The sequence below is a fragment of the Rhinolophus hipposideros genome, assembly GCF_964194185.1.
Source record: "Rhinolophus hipposideros genome assembly, chromosome: 18".
NCBI classification, from domain to species: Eukaryota; Metazoa; Chordata; class Mammalia; order Chiroptera; family Rhinolophidae; genus Rhinolophus; species Rhinolophus hipposideros.
The window spans coordinates 26686841-26709752 of record NC_138064.1 but is presented as its reverse complement, the minus strand read 5'-3'; the positions used below and the strand labels follow the sequence as shown (position 1 = coordinate 26709752).

General features: G+C 37.6%; 1 protein-coding gene across 8 annotated transcripts in view; it reads left to right on the top strand.

Annotated features, from left to right (window-relative positions):
- Positions 1-114: 114 nt before the first annotated feature.
- The window catches only part of PHF14 (PHD finger protein 14), a gene marked incomplete at its 3' end in the record, with an annotated part of 188844 nt that continues 166046 nt past the window's right edge, over positions 115-22912 (top strand). For 4 of the 8 annotated variants that reach the window (XM_081079227.1, XM_081079225.1, XM_081079226.1 and 1 more), the window contains exons 1-3: positions 13361-13826; positions 14347-14457; positions 21589-22394. In XM_081079227.1, the coding sequence (XP_080935353.1) occupies position 13826; positions 14347-14457; positions 21589-22394 (918 nt within the window). In that variant the 5' untranslated portion in view covers positions 13361-13825. Of the gene's footprint in view, positions 274-1965; positions 2062-4109; positions 6104-6205; positions 6315-13360; positions 13827-14346; positions 14458-21588; positions 22395-22912 lie in introns of those variants that run through there. The other 4 variants (XM_081079229.1, XM_081079231.1, XM_081079230.1 and 1 more) reach the window with 4 other exon arrangements.

The window sequence follows — 22912 nt, the reverse complement described above, 5'->3', positions numbered from 1 at the left end:
TCCTGGGCAACGTATTTCCAGACGGGTAACTTTTTTGCGTCGAAACTAGATCACGTCTATTGAGTAGACAGGCACTTTCTCAGGCGGCCACGCATTGAAAGTTGGGGTCCTCTTGCCAGGCGCCTGTGAGCCGGTTCTGCGGGAGGAGGCTCTGGGGGCGCGCGTGCCGGGCGCGCGCTGGCCGGCGCTGGGGGCCGCTGAGGGAGCTGGGCTGCGCCTGGAGCTGTCGGGCGCCGGGCGCCTGGAGAGCAGGTCGAGTCTCTCGCCGCTAAGGTCAGCGACTGCGGTTTAAGAAGACTGCAGCTGTTTCCTGTCTTACTTAGACTGTCGCTTATGGGCAGAAGTTAAAAAAATAAACAACAACAACCAAAAAAAACCGAATAGATGCGCTACAGATGGCAATAGAGCCGTCAGTGTGATCTCTAAACTCTCAGGTCCTGGCCCTCAATTGAATGTTCAGTGCCAAGAAGACCTTTGCGACATTGCCAGGATCCCCTCTCCCTGGGCCCTAAATTGCTTTCTTAAAATGGGTTCAGGGTCGTGTCCCTACACATAATCTTTTCCAATACCCCCGGGCAATTTCCATTGATCTCTATTTTTTTTTAACCCTAAAGTCGTCCCTGGGTCAGATTTGAGGGGACACTGGGGATACTCTGAAACCCCTCCAACCTCATAGGTAGCTGAAAGCATTAATCAAATGATACACAAGTAAGTGGGAGTGGGAAGAGGAAGAAAAGGCTCCTCCAAAAAAGTCACGTTAGACCTGAAGGAGGCGTGGCCGTCAGCCAAGCGAAAATCGGAGGCTGCAGGTGGAAGTGACAGGTGTGGTCTGCAGCGGGAGAGACCTTGTGACCCGCAGACCGAGGTGTGGTGTGGTGGGAACTGGAAGAGGGAGAGGAAGGTGAGGCTCAGGTCGGGCCGATGACCACTTGTACATCGTGGTTTTATGCTGAGAGGATTAGGAAGTTAAGGAACACAAGATACTGCGGTTTTAAAGGATAGCTTTGTCTCGGACGAATGGATTCCAGAGAGAAGCCTGAAAGGGGAGGCGCTGGTCAATGGGCCATTACAATAGCCCTTGTGTGAGACAGTGGTCGTTTGGACAATTTGCGCTGCTGAAGAAAGGATTCCAGAGATGATTTAGGAAGTGGCACCAACAGGACTTGGAGATGGGTCCAACATGGGGAAGTGAGAACAGGGAGGAGTCGGGGGTAATTTCGTCAGAGGTTCAGTGTTGACCAGCTGTGTGGATGTGGAGAGAAGAAACAACAGAATGATGGATAAGTATGTAACATCCAAGTGGGTTTCTATAGGGCAGAAGAGCGATCTACACTAGAAGAATACATTTAGGCCTTAGCTTATTGGTGGGAAATGAAGCCACATGCCTGAATGACTGAATGACATTCAGTCTGAATGACATTCAGCTTAGGGAGAGAAGGTAGGAAAACAGGAGAGAGGAAGGACGTGGAACTGAGGAATTCCAGCATGCAATGCTTGGAAGCGGAGATACGGCCAGCGAGGTAGGCAAAAAAAGATAAATGGTGGTTATTAAGATGATATATCATGAAGCTTGGGAAGACTGGTGCCTTTTTCATTCATTCAGTAAATCTTTATTAAGTACCTACTGTGTACCAGGCCCTGTTCTAACAGGGAGATAGCAGTGAATGAGAAAATTGTTCTGCCCTAATGGAGCTGACATGCTGATTGGAAAGAGGAACTATAAACAAGGTACCTTTAGACAGTGATAAACGGATAACATAGAATAATGAAAGAGAGAAGGACATGGGGAGTGGAGCAAAGGTTACTTTACTGAGAGTAGGCACGGCAGGCCCATCTGGGGAGGTAATATTTGAATCCTAAATGAAAAGAAAGAGGTAGCCTAGTGAAGATCTGGGAGGAAGAACATTCCAATCGCCTGGAGAAACAATTTTGAGATTTTTTTCTTTTTTCTTTTAATGCTCAAAGGAGACCAGTGTGGCTGATCCATAACAAAGAAGGCGAGAAGAAAATGAGATCAGAGATGTTATAAAGGTCTCTTTGACACTAACCTTCTTAGCTATGGTAAGGAGTATGGCTATATTAAAAGGGGGAAAAAAAGGCACAGAAATCATGAAAAATACTTGGAAGTGAATACAGAAACCTAACAGCAATAAGTGTAGATAGGCTTTCAGCAAAGAAGTTCGAAGAGGGAAGCTGTCTCCTTGCAGTATTTTATTTTTCATGATCAGAATTATAATAAACTACGCACATAGGTATACAGGAATGCCACTGTTAAGAAGAAAGTGAAATCCAGTGACTTACATTTTTGTCATTGTCCTAGTTTCTAGAGGTAACAATCTTATAGGTAGTCAAGTGATGCCTTTGGAAATGTTAACAAAGTAAGGTTACAGATTATAAATTTTGTTGAATATTAACCAAAATGTCAAATTGTAAAAGTTTAAGTTTTGCACATTACAGCTAGGGGAAAGAGTCTGTGATGTAGATTTTAAGCAGAGATTGGAAGAGTACAAGTGACAGTATAGGAAATGAGGCCATAGGAGAGGATGTATATTGTAAAAACAAATTTTAGCTTTAGAAGTAGGACTGACGTTGTGGTGGATTATATTGTATACAAATTTCTGCTGCCTTTCCCTGGAAGGGGATATCACTTATTTGCCTCATTAATATCAACATGACTTGCTTATTAGCAAACGGGGTGTGCTAAAGGAGCATGTGTCATGCACAAGCAGAAGCTTAAAGAGCGAACATGTGTCACATTCTCTCTTTTCTCTCTGCCACAAGATCATCAATGTTCTAGACAGAGGCTTGGGTGTCAAGGTGGAAACTGCCTGGAGTACAGATATTGCTGACCTGTAGTACACACATGTACTGAGAATAAGAAATAAGTCTGTATTGTTGCAAGTCACCAGGTTTGAGAGCAGTGTGTTACTGCAGCATAACCTAACCTACTCTGACTAATAAAGAATTTGGCATTAAAAGTGTGGTGGCATGTCATCATAATAAAAAATCCTAAAATAGGTGGCACTTGACTCAAGTCTCAGCAACAGGTGAAGGTAACTATTACCAGGAGCTAGAAGGACGGCGGTATATGTTTATGCAGTGCTGGAACATTTGGTGAAACAGTTTTCAATTAATTGGAAGACAGTTAATGTGGCTGATGAACTCCTAGCTTTCAGTGAAATGCCAGCCAAAGGGTATGTTAGCAGCATGTGTCAGTTACTACTGGCAACAGTTGACAAAGTGTTATAAAAAAGAAATGGACTTAGAAAATAATCAGTTTGCAAGCTGTAGTGACAGGGAATAGAGCATCTAGAAATTTAGAGACTTGCATAGTTGGAAGAAGGGACTGATTCTCATTGCCAGCTGTATAAGGTAAACATGAGAAAATGTTTGGCAAACACATCAGTTAAAACCTCGAGATAATGACCCATACATAAACTGTAGCCATCACCTTTGTTGAAACATCTCAGTAAGTTAAGGAGTCTCAGTAAATCCTTTCAACTGAACAATTTGAAAGCCCAGAAAAATAGATAAGAGTGTAGCTCTCTCACCAAAGCCTGATAGGATCGAGGTGACTGAAATTAAATCTAGAGAAAGAAAGAGGTGTATCTCTAAAAAGAATTGTGAGTATAACCTTCGATGGATGGAGTTTGGAATCAAATAGAAGTCTACTGAGTAAGCCTAACAGAAACATCAGCCTTAGAATAAGCAGACTGTGACTGTTTGAGATTTGAAATGACACTTGGACTCCCCAATCTTCTCGAGATGAGAAGCAGGCTAAGAGATGTGCTCATCTTCCAAGGAGGGTCTGTCTATTCTGTAATGTCCTCTTTAGTGAATCTAAGATAAAACTTCCTAGAGGGTGAGGCAGGAGCCACAGAAAAGAGTACACAAGAACTAATCCCAAAATAACAAAATCAGGGCCTATTCAAGGAATATTCCACACCTTTAATCAGCAGCAACTTCTGCCTTGTGAGATTTCAGAGCCAGGTCTGCCTTTCATTCTCTCTCTTTCTGAATAGGATTGTCCCTTGTGGCTATCCAGTCCCTGTTCCACCATTGTATTTTGCATGTTGTGAGGCAAATAACTTGACTTTGTTACTTCACAGGTCTCCAGATCAAGAGGAGACATAACCCAGAACAAACACAGAGACAACAGCATCATTCATAGATAATGGGCTTTGAGCTGGTAAAGATGATAGTATAGGACCTTTAGGTTATCTCCCTTGGTGAGGAAGGTGAATATATTTTGAAAGAGGAAAGGAAAAATATCTTAGTGATTGTATTTTGAAGGGCAGATGGGTAGATTATCTTTTCGTTCACAAATATTTAATGTCTTTACTGAGAAAAGATTATATTTTTTATCTACCTATTTATACAAAGCTTAGCCATATGACTTGATTTGGGCAATAAAAATACAAATATAAAAATACTGACAATACAGAAAGAAATAAGACAGTGGGGCCTGTGAAACATTTAATGAAGACTATGATCTTCAAGAATGATCAGGCCAAGAACGAGGGAGATTTGCATTCCATATAGATGAACTAGCCTGAACAAGGAAGAAGAAAGGAAAGTTCATAGTATAAGTGCATAACATGTAGGAATTGAGATGAGTTCAGTGTGATGTGAGCTTAAGTTGCATAGGGTGGTACTATAGGAAATGAAACTGAAAAGGTTAACCCAGATTTCTGAGAATTTTAGATTTGGGACTTTATTCTGTAAGCCGTGAAGACTCATACAATGTTTTGTATCTAAACACAAGATAACATAACTACAGGACATATCTTAAGAAACGAACTGGAGCTGTTTTTTCCCCTCCCATTCTATGGCTTCTGGAATTCTTGTTACTTCATTTGATTTAATTTTGTGAACAATTTTTAAATACAAAAAGCATACAAGTAAATGTTAGTTTTCCAAATGAAATGTAAGTTGCACAGTGAATAGCTCTAAAAAATATCTAGACAGTATATCAATAGTTCTCTCCAAAAGTATTTCTCTTTCATAGTTTCTCTGAAGGTTCAAGCCTAGAAAATTCTGGAAGGCATAGTGATTATATGTTGTTATTAATGTGTACCAGTAAAGAAATAGCTTCTTTGGAGAGGAATAATTTGATAAGTGAGCCATGAAGTACAATTATAGTAATGCAAATTGAAGGCAGAATCTTATACTTTTTACTCTGTTTGCATTTAGGCATTTAATTATTTTTCTAGCAGATAAACTGACAACTGGAGTTGTTTTTTTGATCATACAAATATAAATTATACCGTCACTTATTAATAAAGATTCTGGAGCTATCCTTAATCTGAAAATAAATATGTTCTTCCACTAGTATTATGGTTATTTAGCATAAACTGTATTTAATTATAAAATTTCTATTAGAAAAATGAAAACATAGTTTGATCTGTGGAAGTTTACTTCCACTATTATAAATCTCAGAGATTCTCACACTGTCATCAATTTATATTAAATACCTGAAGCAGTTTATGTGCAAAATTCAATGAATACTAAGAAGTAAAGAAACTCTAGCAATTTCAAATAAGTGCTACTTCTTTTCACTGGAAACTTCTGGTTAAATAATATTTCAGGAAAACTGTATTTACAATTTTTAGAAATCATACCCTACACCTAGATTGTCAGTGTAGCTTTTTTAGAATAACTATGTCCTATTATTCTCCAATGTTTCCAGTTATCTCTGTGCAATTTCTGTCTTTTCTATGAATCTACCCATTCAGTCGTTTGTTTATTAATGCATTCATTCATTAAACATATATTAAATGCCTACTATATACTATTCATTATACTGAGGTCTTGGGATAAGAACAACACACTGTCATCTTTCTTCAACACTTTGTTGTCTCGTGAGGCTGGAGTTATAGTTACAAAGCTTTATGATAAGTTCTACATTAGACATTGATATAGACTGCCTACACCAAGATAAAAAGTATGAATTCATGGAGTGACGTCAGAAACATGGCAGCATGAGCGGTCCCCATTGATCTTTCCCCTTGAAGTTACAAGTTGAAAAGCTGAAATTCAACAAAGGATACCCTAAGCAAAATACAAACACATTTAAGAGATGCATTCATCGAATCATCTGAAGGTGGGTAAATCAGGGCAAACAGGGGAGGAAGGAAGAGAGAAGGGCAGAGGGGCCTCTGACTCAGTCCAGAGCTCACTGTGGTTGTTACTTCTTTCTTACTAGGTCCAGTCAACATGATGCGATCCATATAATTGGCCATTATGATTTTCTGTGGAATTAAGAGATGATCAAAGACCCCGCAGGAGAGCTGCAGAGTTGATGTATCCCTGAGGTAAGACAGTTAAAGTGTGTTACTAGTCAACAGAAAGCAAACTACTTTTGATGTTTTAATGACAGGTATAAATACAAAAGCATTCACCAGTCCAAGATCAAGGTGCCCTCAGATTTGGTTCCTGGTGGAAAACCTCTTCCTGGATTGCAGATGGAGTCCTCACTGTGTTCTCACATATGGAAGAGAGAGAGCTCTGGTCTCTCTTCTATTTATAAAAACACTAATCCCATAATAGGGGCTCCACTTTCAGAACCTCATTTAAATCTAATTACCTCCCCAAAGCCTCATATCTAAATATTATAATATTACATTGGAGGTTAGGGCTTTAAGGTACAAATTTTTATGGGACACCAACATTCAGTCCATAACAATTACCAAATCTTCAAGGTAGAGATAATTCCTATGGTATTAAATTTGTTTCATAACACTGAAAAAGGAATCTTCCCAATTTGCATTACAAAGCAAGCACTGACTTCATAATAAAACTTGACAAGAATAGTCCTTTTATGCTTTCTTTAATCCCAACCAGCTAATTACGCCAGTTTTATCAAAGAAATATCAGATCCCTCAAAATGTGGGGCCCTAGTAAAATATTATGAGTTAAAATTACTTGATTTTAAAACTGTTCACAGACTGTCACTTTCAGAATTGGCAGATTAGATTACTCAGGCAATGCAGACTATGTTTTTTCTGTTTAAAGACATTCAAGAATTTAATGGGTTGAATAGTATCCACTGAAAATTCATGAACTACTAGAACTCAGAATGTGAACTTATTTGGAAATAGGATCTTTGCAGATGTAATTATTATAGTTAATATATTGGATTAGGGTCGGCCTAAATCCAATGACTAGTATTCTTATAAGAGGAGGGAACCCACAGACACAGAAATACACAAAGAAGAAGGCCATGTGAAGATGGAGGCGGAGATTGGAGTTATGCTTCCACAAGCCCAAGGACACCAGGAGGCACAAGGAACTGGAAGAGGCAGGGAAAGATTTTTCCCTAGAGCCTTGGACACCCTAGAGCCCTGTCGACACCATGATTTCAGATTTTTGACTTCCAGAACTGTGAGAAAATAAATTCCGATTGTGTTGAGCCACCCAATTTGTAGTAATTTTTATGGCAGTCCTTAAAAACTAATACAAATTTTGGTATCAGAAGTGAGGTGCTGCTGTAACAAATAAGTAAAATGGGGAAATGTCTTTGGAATTGGGTAATGAGTAGAGGCTGAAAGAATTTTGAAGTACCTGATAGAAAAAGCCTAGGCTGCCTTAAAGAGACAATTGATAGAAGTACGGACGTCAAAGGCAGTTCTGGTGAGAGTTCAGAATCTGAAGTAAAATATTCAAGACTCTTTTCAAGTACCATTAGAAGCAAAAGAAAATGACACCTAAATGCATTGCTGATGAGAGTGTAAATTGGTACTACATTTTGAAAATTTATTTGACTTTTTCTACTGTAGTTGAATACTATATGATGCAGTAATTTCATATTGAGATATAAACCCAAAGGAAATGTGTGCTATGCATACCAAGAGACATGAACAAGACAATACATAGAATCATTATTTATAATAACCTTGAACTGGAAAGAGACAAAATGTTTATCAAGCATAAATGAATAAATTGTGGTACATTTAAGCATGTGTTTCCATAATACAAATGAACTATAACTACACACAACAACATAGATGATCCTCACAAAAAAATATTAGTCAAAGAAACGAGAAACAAAACAATATATACTACATGAGTCCATTTATATATAATTTTGAAACACTGTTATACTCAGTACAATAGTATCCTTACAGGAAGCAGGAAGTATTAATTGAAGGGGCTGGAGAGAGGCTTATGTGGTCTTGGCATGGATGGTGTTTATAAGGGTGTTTGTTTCTTGACAATCCTTTGATCTATACATTCATTTATTTTTCACTTTTCTCGGTTACTTTTTCCAATATTTTTTTTCACTGAGTTATATAGATTTAGAACATTGTTAGGGAGTTTGCTTATGTTTTGTCACTTAAAGATCTGATGGAACGGAAGGTATCATTTATGCATATCTGTTTGAAGCTTTTCCACCTTTTGAATTGATGACTGGAACCCTCCTGCATCTCACATTATTTGACTAACATGTGAAACATGTAACATTGTAAACCTTCTGATGTTGCTCCACTGATTCTGTCGTTGCCCATCTGATTTGCTTTCCTGGGACTTGCCCCTTGTGAAACTCAGCTGCTAAGACTGCCTGACATTCATATGTACTGAAACATGATTAAATACCTCGCTTGTCTAAGAGATCTGTCTAATAAACAGCTACTATAGCAAATATTGAAGTACTCACCTCTCACTTTTGTCTTTTCTCCATGCAGAACAAATGCTGATCACGTTTCACAGTATCATGTTAATTTCAAAATAAGCTATATGACAATGTGGGTGAACCATGAAAATCCTATGCTAGGTATAAGAAACCAGACATACGAGACCACACGTTTTTATTATATTTACATAAAATGTCTAGAATAGGAAAATCCATAGAAACAGAAAGTAGATTAGTGATTGCCAGGTTCAGGAATGGGGGAAATGGGGGCAGAGGGAGGATAACTGCAAATGGGTGTGTGATTTTTTTCTGGGGTGATGTAAATGTTCTAGAATTAGATAGTGGTGATGGTTGCACAACTTTTGAATATGCCAAAAACCACTGAATTTTACATGACAAAAGAGTGAATTTTATATCTCAATGAAACTGTTATAAAAACTTAGCCCTCAGTTAAACACCTTAAAAAAAAAGTAATCTTGTATATCTTAGAGAGATGATGGACTGGCTAGATAAGATGAAAATTTATTTTTCCAGGCCAGCCCGGTTGCTCAGGTGGTTGGAGCATTGTGCTCCTAACATTGAAGTCGCCAATTCGATTCCCACATGGGCCACTGAGCTGCGCCCTCTACAGCTAAGATTGTGAACAAAGGCTCTCCCTGGAGCTGTGCTGCCTTGGGCTACCGTGTGCTGCCATGAGTGACCAGTGGCCAGCCGGCAGCTCCCGTGAGAGGCCTGCTCATAATACCAGCATGGGCCAGGGAGCTGTGTCCTACACAACTAGACTGAGAAACAATGGCTTGTACCAGATTGGGGGGAAGGGGCAGATTGGGGGGACTGGAGGGGGAGGGAGGTAAAAGGGGGGGGGAGAAAATTTATTTTTGTGATACTCTTGTGCATTTAAAAAGTTTGTATTATGTGTACATGCTATCTATGAAAATTAACTTAATTTTCAATATTATTCTTTTGTTATATATGTGGAAAGTTTTTAGTCGTGTAATACTTGAGTAGATTCTTGCTGCCTAAAATCCTTGGAGAAAATTAGGTAGTCATTTTATTTTACATAACTTGAGAGGGTGATTACTAATGAACCACTTATTAGAAAACATTAAAATGATTTCAGAAGTTTTCAGCCATCCAGAGTTGCAGCTCTGAATTCTGATTTGAACCTGATTCCTATTCCTTCATATACTCTGTCTTTTCCATGTAGGAACACTTGGGAATCTCTCGAAATTCAGAAATGTCAGTGAACTCTTTTCTTACTTTATCAATATTGTTTTCTCTTGAATATCTTTGAATATATTAATTATAGCAAGATAAAATAAGCCACAGACTTTTTGCAAAAGATATCCTTTAAGGATCGTAAATGACAGCTTTTTGGCTAGCTTCTGGCTCCAGCCCAGCTCAGTATTTCTTATTTCCATCTTAAAATTCTATCATAACACTTGTTACCAAAAGCTTGCCTTCAACAAGCACCTTATTCCAGGTTGTCACATGTGATTATATAAGGAAGTATTTTGCCATTGCATGCGTTGGATAGCCGTATCTTATTTTCCACCGGTAATAAAACCATCACTGCCTTGGACCCATACCAATTCAAATAACAAATCTTAAATTCCTATTGTTGAAGTTTTATTTATTTTATGAACACCTTTATGATACACTGTATCAGACAAGATATTAGTAGAGGAAATAGAAACCACTCTAGGTATTTTATACTGAAAAGAAATTTGGTGCATGCAACATCATTTGAAAGACTGGAAGAGTGAAAAGTCAGGGATCCAATGAGACTCTCAGTTTCAAGATCATACACCTGTAGCTGTGATCTAGAAGTCAGAAAACACGTTCAGCTACTATTGCTGCTGAGCTTTTCCAGAACTGCTTCTCCATCTACCATGACCTTACACCTTTGAAGCTAGTGAGTAGAAGCTAGAATGTAGATTCTATTTTCATCAATAATGCAGCTTGGTTTGCTGGAGCTACAGCTAAAAGAAGATGGTCTCTGCCTCCCGTTCACCTTCTAAATCTCATGAGACCTGATATATATTAATTATATAATTGTTTTCAAGGTTTTTAAAATTGTAGTTCTCATGTTGTTGGTTTTACTTAAATATTGAGCAATTCTTGGTTGCCTGTATGTCTGTATACATAGATTCACGTAGCTTAACTTTTTCATGTAGCCTTTTCAGCACTTCCAAATAGTAAACTTTGTTAACTGTCCAGCTGATACAAATTCATAATGAATAATCCCTCTGATATCAAACAAGGTTAGCAGCATCATTGCAACAAGTTGGCAAACTTAATTGTCAGACCTCATATCTCCTTTTCTCTCTCAGGGTACTCGTCTGGAGACGTTTTTCACAAGGCTTCTCAGAATGGCGTAGAGAAGCCAGTTGCCCCATAGTGATGGCCAGCTCTGTACTTCATCGCTGACTTGGCCTCCATCCTTCCCCGCTTTGCTCTTCCCTCTCCAGTAATGGGGTCACACGTATGCTTTTGCTTCAGGTTCTACTTTCTAGGGATGCCAAGCTGCAGTGGTGGCTCTGTCAGTACAATCTGCAAAAATGGCACATTGAAAACAACCAGAAAAGTTCCTTAACGATACAGTGTTCTTGTTTTAATAAGTTCCATTAACAAAGCTTTGCAGTTTAAATGTTCTCTTTCTTTCATTGCAGTGAAATCACTTGGATGAGATTCTTAGTCTGGTGGGTTTCGCTGGCAATCTGAGTGTACCTCCAAAACTGTCATAATTCTTCAATAGCCCTCAAAAGTTTACTGGTGACACTCCTCTCAGTTTTATAGCAGTACTATGATTTTATGCCTTTATTTCTATTTTTATATTTCTTCTGTGATTTCAGTGAAATTTGGGGAGGGTAGAAAGGTAATTCACGTGCTCAGTTAGCCTTTGTGAACCAGACCTACCGTGTTTCCCCGAAAACAAGACCTAACCAGAAAATAAGCCCAAGCATGATTTTTCAGGATTACATCCCCTGAACAAAAGCCCTGATGCATCTTTTGGAGCAAAAATTAATATAAGACCTGGTCTTATTTTCGGGAAAACACAGTATTATCCTTAGACATAAAAAGCTGATTTGCACTTTCCTGACTGCTTAAAAAAATTAATCAGGATCTACACCTTCTCCCTCAAACCAGACAAAACAATTCAATTTTTGTTTTCATTTCTCTGATTTTACTTTCCCCAAGTACCCATCTCTTTACCTCCAAATCTCTTGGATTTGGTTACAATCATGCAGAAGAGGATTTTTACTAAGTAGGGTTTACATTTTTGAAATTGGAGCTTTTCTAGCACAATGGAAAGGCTTGACGGGGCACATAGCAGTGGTAGTTTGGGTCAGGTGACTAGAGGTTCAGAAAGATGGGAAGGGTTTACATTTTTAGCAGTGATGAGTAAAACAGAAAGATGAGGTTGCAATATAATTGGTACAACTACTGTTCTGGAAGAATGTCCTGGGGGCATTAGAGGCTTTCCAGGTTTTGGGGAATCTGATTAGTCATGCTCTCGTAGCCCTGGGCATTTGCACACATCCTTTTCTTGGTCTGGACACCTTTGTCTCCTCTTCTTCCTTTCCCTTTGCCAGTTCAGACACTTTGAATATAAAGTTATGTTTAGATCCACAGTGTCTGGAAGACTTCCTTGGGTGCCTTCTCTTTGCTATGCATGTGTACTTTTTCTCTGGTAGCCCTTTACACAACACACAGCAATTGTTTTGGGACTTGTTTGTATCCTCAACTGTATCGTAAGCTCTGGAAAGGGAAAAGGCAACTGTCTTGCAGAAAGTCCAGACTCTATGTAATCATTCCATAAATACTTACTATTTTTCAAATTTAATGTTATAAAATTTAATTCCAGTTTATAAAAGCATTAAACACGTTTCTTTAAAGAGTAAGCTTCACTACTGCATTATATGATTTGATTCCTACACATTTAATTTCCAGTTTTTTATAACACTGTATTTCCCCACGTTATAAACATCACCATTTTATGGGTTAAAAAATTCTTCTTAAAAAAATAAATTTCCTAAGTGATACAAGACACTATTTCACATTCATGTGGACACATATACTCAGTTAATAAATGCACAATATACTTTTGAAAGGGAATATTTATCACTAGATGTATTCTCATTTTCTCTTAGCAAAATTAAATACTGTGTATGTTTTATTCATGTGGAAATGTCTGTCCACAGTACAATCATTTCAACAGTAATTGAAATAACTAAATTACTTTTTCCAACTCCGTTAGAGTGGTTATTTTCAAAGCAGCAATCAAACAAGGTCTAATGTCATTCTTACATTACCCTTTTCCAGGAAATAAGATTTAAGCACTGCTTCAAGATATTTTAAAGGATGCAATTTATGGAAGAAGCAGCAGGTAGAGGGTGGTTGTCGGTATTACTTTTGTTTTTTGGTAGTGACTTCAATTAGCAAACGTCCCTTTGTGGAATGTGTATTCTGAGTAAATCCTTCAAAAACAAAAGCCAGAAACAAAAATTGCACCCCCACGGATTTGGGCTAAGGGCGGAGCCTCAAGGATTTGTGGGCGGAGCCGCGCAGGCAATCTGTTCCCGCTGGGCGCCGCTCGGCAGAACTCGGCTCCGCTCGGCTCACGTTCGGCTCTGCCTCCTCCGGGAGGGGGAGCGGCGGCGAGTCCCGCGCACGCGCTCTCGGCCCTGCTGCACTCAGGGCAGCGCTGTACCTTGTGTTTTCACTTCCTTCTCTTCAGAGCTGTATCCGGGTCGTTGCTTTCCCCATTGTCTCAGGCGATCGGCCTCGGACTGTGCAAATTCTGGGGATTTTGTTGCTTCTGGTGCAGGCTAATAAAGTTTTCTTTCTTTCTTTTTTTTTTTCCTAACAGTTTTAACGGGGGAAATTAACTCCCCAGGGCTGCGGGGTTGGCCACGCTGCCGGGGCCGAGGGCGCCTCTGCCCGGGGAGCGCCGTGGGAAGGGGCGCGAGCGGCTGGGGTCCGTTCTGCGCGGACTAAGAGGCGGGGCAGGGGGGCGGGTAGGGGGCCGCGGGGCTGCACCTGGGACGATCGGGTCCGATCGGCTGCATCGCCGATTTCCAATAGCCTCTTTACGACTCGTTTCCGCGGTCTCAGTCCCCGACTTCAGCGTTGCTTGGGCTGTCGCATCCTCCCTAGGTCTCTTCCAAACGACCACATCACGGATTCTTTAGTAAGTGTCGGAGGCCTCCGCGGGGAGAAAGGTCCATCTCAGCCTTCTAGAAGTCGGGGCGTTTGGGAGAACGGGGCGGGGGTGGGAGGGTCCTGCGGGACCTTGGACCATTCGTGGCTGCTCCCCATTCAGGGATCGCGGGGATGATCGCGACTTCTTTTATTCCCGGGGCTTTGCGTTTCTTTCTATTGACTGTTACGGTGTCTAGATGAGGCATTACGAGCGAGTCGCAGACACATCACAAGATGTGCAGGAGGCTCGATTTTGGCCAGCCTGGGTTCGCCTTCGCCGCATCCCGGGGCTGGAGCTGCCCGGGTCGTTGCCCGGCCCTCCCCGGCCTGCGATCCCACCCGAACCTTCCCCGACACGTTTTGCTGAGAATTGAATTAGCGCAAGATGCCCTGCACGAGGTCTTCTGTACGATCCCCCCAGCACCACCACAGCTGTCTCCCGTGCTTGGTGTGATTTTGAATGACGATGTAATGTTTTTTTTTTCTTTTTGTTTTTTTTTTCTTAACAGTGGATCGCAGCTCCAAGAGGAGGCAGGTGAAGCCTTTGGCAGCTTCTCTGCTAGAAGCTCTCGATTATGATAGTTCAGATGACAGTGATTTTAAAGTTGGAGATGCTTCAGGTAAATGTTTCTTCCCATTTCCCAGCTGTCTGGAGTTGGGTTTATTTTAAAGAATGGGTTTTGATTAAAATGCCAATTTAAAGCTAAAGCACATAAACTTCATTTATTTTGTCCATTTTATTTCCCACATTTCCCTAAGATCCTATCACTAGATCCTATCATTGCTTCTGTTGATTTTTGTTGATACTTAGATAATTAGCAGCGGAGGACTTATTCTGAAGATGCAAAAGCATTTTCTCTATTGTTTACTTTAAAATATATTTATGCTTATTTTATGGACAGAGGAAAAAACCCTGAGAGATATCCCGAGGTAGAAGAACATCCTGAGAGGAATGTGAGCCATGAACACCCCCTGAGCAGGGTTCTTCTCTTTTCAGATAACTTGGCACCCTCTGATGGGAGTTTTGCTTTTTGTGTATTCTCTTTCTTACCAGAGAAAAGTTGTACTTCGTGGTGGGTGATGGACCTCGTGGATTGGGCCTTTCAAAAATCTCTGAGGTCTAAAGCATTCATGCTTCCTCTTTATATTTTGTAATTTTAAAAACAATTAACTTTGTATACAACTGGGAAACAAAAGTATAGTTTTTCCTTTGTATCTTCTGTTCATTGTACATATATATGGATATATATGTATCTTCTGTTCATTGTACATATATATGGATATATATGTATCTTCTGTTCATTGTACACATATATATCTTCTGTTCATATATATTTATATATGCATATGAAGTATTAATTGCAGGAATCTGAGAAATGGATACAAATTATGTTTAAATATTTTTTTGTGAAAAATACTAAGATACATGTGAGCAAAAAAGTTACTTATAATTCTGCCCCTTTTAATGGAAATTTAAATAAAGTGAGCAATGAGAGTCCTTCCAGTTTCATCCCTTTTAACAGTTTTTGAGTATTTTTGTAGAGAGTTTTCTTTGCTTAGTCATATCTTTCGCCTTTTTGGTTTTTCTTTTTCTTTTTTTCCTGCTAGGAAATGATAGGAAGGGATGAAGTTAGGTTGTGTTGTGTTACTATTATTACTTCTTTTAGCATCAACAATCAGAATTTGCTTGGTGATTTACTGAGAACTTTTTGTTTCCAAAATCACTTAATTTTTACAATAACTCAGTGAAGGAGATACTGTTTTACAGATAACAGGGGGACTGAGTTTAAAGAACTTGCATGAGGTCACTTAGGACATAATGGATCTAATCCATGTCTTCTGATTCCAACTTTTACAGTCTTTTCATTGCTTAGATCCTAATAGTAGATAGGGTATGATCTTAAATGAAACTACTTGGATGTTGTCACTAATTGAGGTCACTCCCAGCAATCAAAAGTTGTTAAGTTTATCTTTACTAATTGTTTTTTAACCTTTGCTTATCAGCTCTTTTGTCTTCCATTTATTGATAGTTGTTTGGTACTTCCAAAGAAGGGAAAGAAAGGGAAGGGAAAGGAGGTAAAATCCAAACCTACTTTAGTAATCTTGGTAAAAACATTGGCAGATAATGAATATTCTTGACTAGAATGTTGTTTTGGTTTGTTATGGTCCAGGTTGTAAACAGTAACAAAAATTGTTTGGTCATAGAAATTATGACTTATTTGAATACTGTTATGGGAATAACTCCAAAGCTTAATTTCTTTCAGTAGTCTATTTTTGTGCCAGTAAATCCTGACTTTGTAGATAATATTATTTTTCCTTATTGCTTATTGAGATGGAGTCATTCACAGGTATCATTTCTCTTTCCAAGGGTTGAAACAATTTAATGATACAAACTATTTTCTCAAGATAATTTACGGTATCAAGCTAAATTGAGATTCCTGACCTTGTTAAATCTTATCAGAATTGACAGGAATTATCTGTTATTTGTGGTAAATGGTAGGATAAGTTTTTTTTTTTTTTTTTGGATAAGTTTTGATAATTAAAAAAACGAAAAAAAAAACAAAAAGCACTAAAATTATATTTACTTACTGTTCTTTCTTGTCATAATACCTAGTTGGCTGTACTTATAATTTACTTCCCAGGCCCTTGGGGAGCTGAAATTTGTGACCCAACGTCAAAATTTATCTGTGTAGTTCTTGATATTGTAGTTCTCTACAGGTTACTGTAAATGAGAGTTCAGTAGAAAATTATTTTCTTTAAAATAGTTCATAGCTAGTGGAAATTGAGTGATATTTTTAGCTTTTAGTTAAGGTACATTGGTGTCCCTCATAGCTGAGATGTTGGCTTACTCTAGATTACCTGTGTTTTCTGTTTGAATCTTTTCTGTTCTCTGCCTGAGATAGTTGGACTCTTACTGGAAATAAGACATTAGACTATCACTGGTTTTCAAACATGTTGAAGTTGTGGAATCCCAATCCTACTTATGAATAGGAGATTAAACTGTAAGTGGAGAAATAGTAGATAAAAATCTGTTTGATCATAGCTTCTTTGGAAACAATCTCTAGAAATGACTCACTGAATGAACTGCTGACTTCCTGAGAACTTAAAATGGTTAGTTTTGTTAATTTTTATCTGGATTCTGTGCATCAATTTCTTCTGATCTTCATTTCGAAATCTGAAATTCATATTTATGTTTAGCTTTAAGAATAAATATAGACAATTCTGAAAGATTATTATATTTAAGTTATGGCATATTAAGTTATTATATATTAAGTTATGGCAGATAAACATAATTTTATTCATGTGCTTCTCAGATGATAAAATCAAAAAAGGTAAATATTGCTCAAAAATTATCTGTCAACAAGATTGGCAAGTGATTATCGACAGTTAATTATTAGCGTCTACCATTAGGAGACTATGAACTGAAAATAGAATATCTTTTATTTTATCTCTAGTGCAAAAGTTGAGCTAAATTTCGCACTTTTGATTGAAGACAGTCAATAAATTTTAAAACGTGTAAGTCCTAAAATGGAATATATTAGAATTACGGTAATAATCACCAGAAATGCCATATTAGAATTACGGTAATAATCACTAGAATATTAGGTGGAACCTAATATTTCTATATAATATTTCTATATTAGGTTCCACCTAATATTTAGCAATGCAGTGTTCCCATGGCCAAAGTAAGATGGTTAACTTTAGATGTTAAGTCATAGTTTAGTTAGGCGAAATTGTCAGAAAATAACTGTAAGAGTCAGGCTGAGACTTTGCTTTGTAATATTTTGTGCTTAATCTGACTATCTTAAGTGGATCAAGAAAAGTTAACTGACCATCTGTAGTGTTTAAAAGCACTTTTCTGGATGTTATGGCAAATTCACAAAGAAATAGTGATAATAGAGTAATTAAATACAATAATGGATAGATGATACAAGGCATTATTGATCACTTATGTGGTTCAAATCTTTCAAAGGAGATTGGACTACTTTAGACTGGATCGATGTAGGAGAATTCATTGAGGAAATAAGAGTTGGACTAGAAACTGAAAGAGAAACAATTTAGGTAGGGGGAAACATTAAGTTTTAAAAGTGCAGAAGCTGGAAAATGTCATTTATTAATCCTGGATCAGGACTGAATTAAAAAATAGTAGAAGAGATGAACCTGGGAAAGTAGAATGAGGTCATGTTGAGGCCTTATATATTATACTACGGTTTTTCAATCTCATCACTATTGATATTTTGTGTTGGATAATTCTTTGTTGTGAAGGCCTGTCCTGTGTATTGTAGGAGCACCCCTGTCTTCTACTTACTAAACCCCAGTGGCATCTTTCCTACCTAGCGCTTTCCACCCCAACTGCCCTTTCATGGCAACCATTGCCTCTAACACACTGCCAAATGTCCTCTGGGGGACAAAACTATCATAGCTTGAACTACAGGGTTACTTGTGTTGACTGAAATGGCTTTTTAATAAAAGATATACAGGATTACTCAAAATGGCCTCAACATGATAACTGAATAACCAATAGACTGGTGATATGTCTATTATCCATTATGTATATTTATAATACTAATCACTGTTGCACTAGAGCAATGAACAAAATAATTAAATAATTAGGGTTGATGAACAAAGATGATTCTTCATATTGTAAAACTAACACAACTCGGATTTAAATCATACTCTTTTTTATTTTTTGTCTTGGATTTTATTGTTTAATATTTATCATGGGGAAAACTTAACCACTGAGTATTTGGGAAGATTCTTGAAGGTTTCTTTTTTAAAAATGCTATAACTTAAAAATTCCTTAACTATCTATCTGTTCTTTGAACTAGCTATTGCTTGGAGAGATTTTGATATAGTGTCTGTTTAAGAAAGGTCACCTTCTGCCTAAGATAGCTGTATTTGATGTGTCTGGCTTGTTTCTCTAGTCTAGCCTATTTTTTTTAAGGGTGTGAGAGTGATGGATTTAGAACATGGCACAGAGTCATTGTTTGAATTTGTAGTAACAGGAAATTTTTCTTTGCAGCCTACAAAAATATAATTACAGATAGACAAGGACTCTGATTTTCTCATTGTCATTAACAAGTTATGCTTGTAACTACTGTTTATCTCCATCCCTCAAGTACATATGTATTAAAAACAAATGATGACTAATCAGATGAAGAAGTTATTTTTTCAGAGATCAAAGAAAAATAAATTTGATGTATTCTCCATGCCTGCAGTTATAGTATGGCTAATGTGTTATATTTGGAGAACGGAGGTTTGGGTAAGCTACTGGGATTTGGATTTGTGGAAAAATCTCACATTCTTCTAATGATACATTAACAATATAAAGCATTTAAGTCTTTGTAAAAATTGCTTTCTATTCAGGCATGATTGCAAAACAAAAACAGAATCAGATTATCAATTTCCCTTTACTTTGAAAAGGAATGAATTGATTGGCATTGGCAACAATAACCAAAACAAAATTCCAAAAATTCTTGAATTTTATAAAATTTACCAAGTAACTAGTTTGATTGGTTTAATTTTGATCAGGTACCCACATTTATGTCCCATTAATCTTACTTTTGTATCTACTGTTATGTTCTTACTGGTAAAATTATTAGGAGTACTTTCTAGATAGTTCTACAAAGGTGTCTAGAAGATTGATCCCAGAAGAAAAGCACCTTTGCTCCGTCTCCCAGCTCTCTGGATTATGGCATTGTTTGCAAGATGTTTCAGTTTTTTTTTAGTCAGTGTGCACAGAGATCCTTTTTTGCCTTAGAAGTTTTTAGTCAACTATGCTTATTATTTATTAGATCCTTATCTAAAGATATCTAGAAATTATTGTTTTTTACGAGACTTAGTTGTTCTCGGTAGGTTGGGTTTAATTGTTGTAAGCCTATAAAAAAGTCATAATTTTCTGAATGATTTGTATAGTTATTGGACTGCAAAGAAGTCACCTATTTGTGATACTGGGTACCACACTTTTTGAAATCTAAGATGCTTGCAAGTCCAAAGGTGTTTCCTAAGTTGGCAAAAACTTGTTTGATGGTAAAACCTGACTGAAACTGATAGATGTTTATTTGTAGTGTTTATATATCATACTGATAAATATTCATACTTTTTACTGCAGAAATAATGTGGTTATAAGATAGTACCAAAGAATTCACTGGAGGTGTTAGTGTGATATGTTGTGCATATACCATGCTACCCTTCTAAAACTTTTTAAAAAACTAAATTGTGAAACACATCTAGCTCCAAGAATTTCAGATAAGGGATTGTTGACATGGTATTGCTCTTGTGTCCTATGTGAGGTTGTTTAGGATGAGAATGTTTTTTCAGGACAGTCCTGAATAAGCTGTGGGTACTAGCATGATAATCTTGAGATTGACAATGATTTTATAAGGTCAGTCAAAATCTGCTGAATGGTACCCTTTTTTTAAATATAATTTGCAGGGTTTTTTTTTTTTGTTTGTTTTTTTTTAAATCAGTCATTTATAAAGGATTTCTGAGATATTTTAAACACCAGGTACTAATTACAGACAATCTTCTTTACATTTAATGTACTGTTACTTACAGAGGCTAAGGCTGGTTGAAGTAACAGAAATTAAAATGGTGTGGAAACATGGACTTTTTTCACCATTTATTATTACCATTTTCTTGGTTATAGGTGCAGGAAATCCATCACCTGACACATTTTGCTATTGGTCTTGGCCATGACTTGACTATGACTGGTTTGTTTCCTGCTTCCTCCTGTTCCCCTTTTTTTTCTCTTCCTCTTTATCCCTCTCCCCAAATATTTTAGATTTGTATTTATTTGATTAGGTGTAAAGAGGATTAGAGAGAATTAGAAGCTTATTGAGTAGTGTTGGGCTAAGAGAGCCTGGACTGCCGTAGGCAGGAATGGAGGAAACTTGCGAGGAAGCTTATGGTCCTGCATGAACTTTTTATGTACTCAGCCTGTCTTTTTCAGTGACTACCATGGTTGCTCATTCCAAGATGGATTAGTTTTTTAAAAAATCATTAATTTATTTCATTGTAGGGGGTATAGCAGTTACTGCTTAGGATTTTGAAAGTTTAAATGATTTTTTTATTGATATGAATGGTATCCTAAGAAGGAAAATTGATAACTTCTCTTGCAACTTCCATTTTCTGTGCCATTGCTATTGTTTCTCCTCACCTGTGTACTTTGTATTCCTAAAATTGATTGGTATGTTAGGGATGTGGTACAAGTTGACTGTCATAAATATCTATGCTCATTTTTACTGAGTAAAGTAAGAATAAATGAAACAAAGTTTTTTAGGCCAGATTTCTCTTGTTTTGAAGGATACTCAATGCTTATAAGTCCATACAGTTTATGAAAGGAAGATGTAAGGGAAGAAGATTTTGGTGTACATTATCATTAAGTTAAAAATCAAATGCCCAGTTTAAAAAGAATCACATTTACTTTTAGAAAAAAATTGCCCTGTATAGTATCAAATATAGCATGAGCTGTATGACACAAAATAGTGCTCCTCTTTTTAAAGCATATGTTAATTTAGTTACATTTTTCATCTTCATTAGTGCTATTTTGAACTAAAACCATTATACCAACTTCATTGATTTATTATTTAATCAGGTTGGGAATGTCTACCATTCTTTGACTTAAATTTGTTTATATTGTTTTGCAAGTTATTCACAAATTTTGGTGGTTTCATTTGTCAGCGTTGTGTGTGTGTGTGTGTATGTATATACATATGTGTGGTTTTTTTTTTTTCTCATATTTTCAACAGATTCTGAAGGGAGTGGTAATGGAAGTGAAGATCCTTCAAAGGACAGTGGAGAAGGTTCCTGTAGTGATTCTGAAGAAAATATTTTAGAGGAAGAACTGAATGAAGATATTAAAGTAAAAGAAGAACAACTTAAAAATTCTGCAGAGGAAGAAATACTGTCGACAGAAAAACAGTTAATTAAAATGGAAAAGAAGGAAGAAGAAGAGAATGGAGAAAGACCTAGAAAGAAAAAGGAGAAAGACAAGGAAAAAGAAAAGGAAAAAGAGAAGGAGAGAGAGAAGGAGAAAGAGAAGGAGAGAGAGAAGGAGAAAGAAAAAGCAACGCACTCTGATATTGTGGCTGCTTCTGTTGCTGCTGCCACACCAGCCACAAGTCCTCCTGCTGTGAACACCTCTCCTTTAGCCCCCACTACAACAGCTACTACAGAGGAACAAGTCAGTGAGCCAAAAAAGTGGAACCTTCGTCGAAATCGACCACTTTTGGACTTCGTATCTATGGAAGAACTGAACGACATGGATGACTATGATAGTGAAGATGACAATGATTGGCGACCTACTGTAGTAAAGAGAAAGGGACGATCTACATCTCAGAAAGAAGGAAGCGATGGAGACAATGAAGATGATGAGGATGAGGGAAGTGGGAGTGATGAGGATGAGAATGATGAAGGCAATGATGAAGATCATAGCAGCCCTGCCAGTGAAGGGGGGTGCAAGAAGAAGAAGAGTAAAGTTCTTAGCAGAAACAGTGCTGATGATGAAGAACTGACCAATGATAGCCTGACACTATCTCAAAGCAAGAGCAATGAGGTAGACCAACCCAATTTTTATGATTATCTGTCTGTCTGGGGAAAAGGGAATTCTTCTGTAAACCATTCTACTCCTTACATTAAGTAGCTTACTTGAATCCTATTTATAGACAGAGATGGGAGTGGATGAGCGCCCTAACTATAGCTTTGTTCATTTGGTCAACCAACCTTTATTGAGTATCTGCTGTTTGTCACCGTTCTCGAGGAGCTCACAATCACTGTCCTCAAGGAGCTCACAGTCTATATAGTTAGAGAAATATTTTTATATCCAGAGACTTGGGAAATGGTAGGGTTTTCCTTTCCCCTTTCTATCTTCTTACCCCCTGGTTCATAGGACTGCTGAATGGAGATAAGTGGATTATGAAAAAGTTCCCCTTTCTTTCAACGTAGTTATGTCCATATCCACATAAAAATTTAGACTTCTAGAATACTTTAGAGGAGGGCAACGAACAGCTTAATGATTGCCTCAGACTTTTAGATACTCATTTAAAAGATTAATTCCTTTACCAGTTGTAGCAC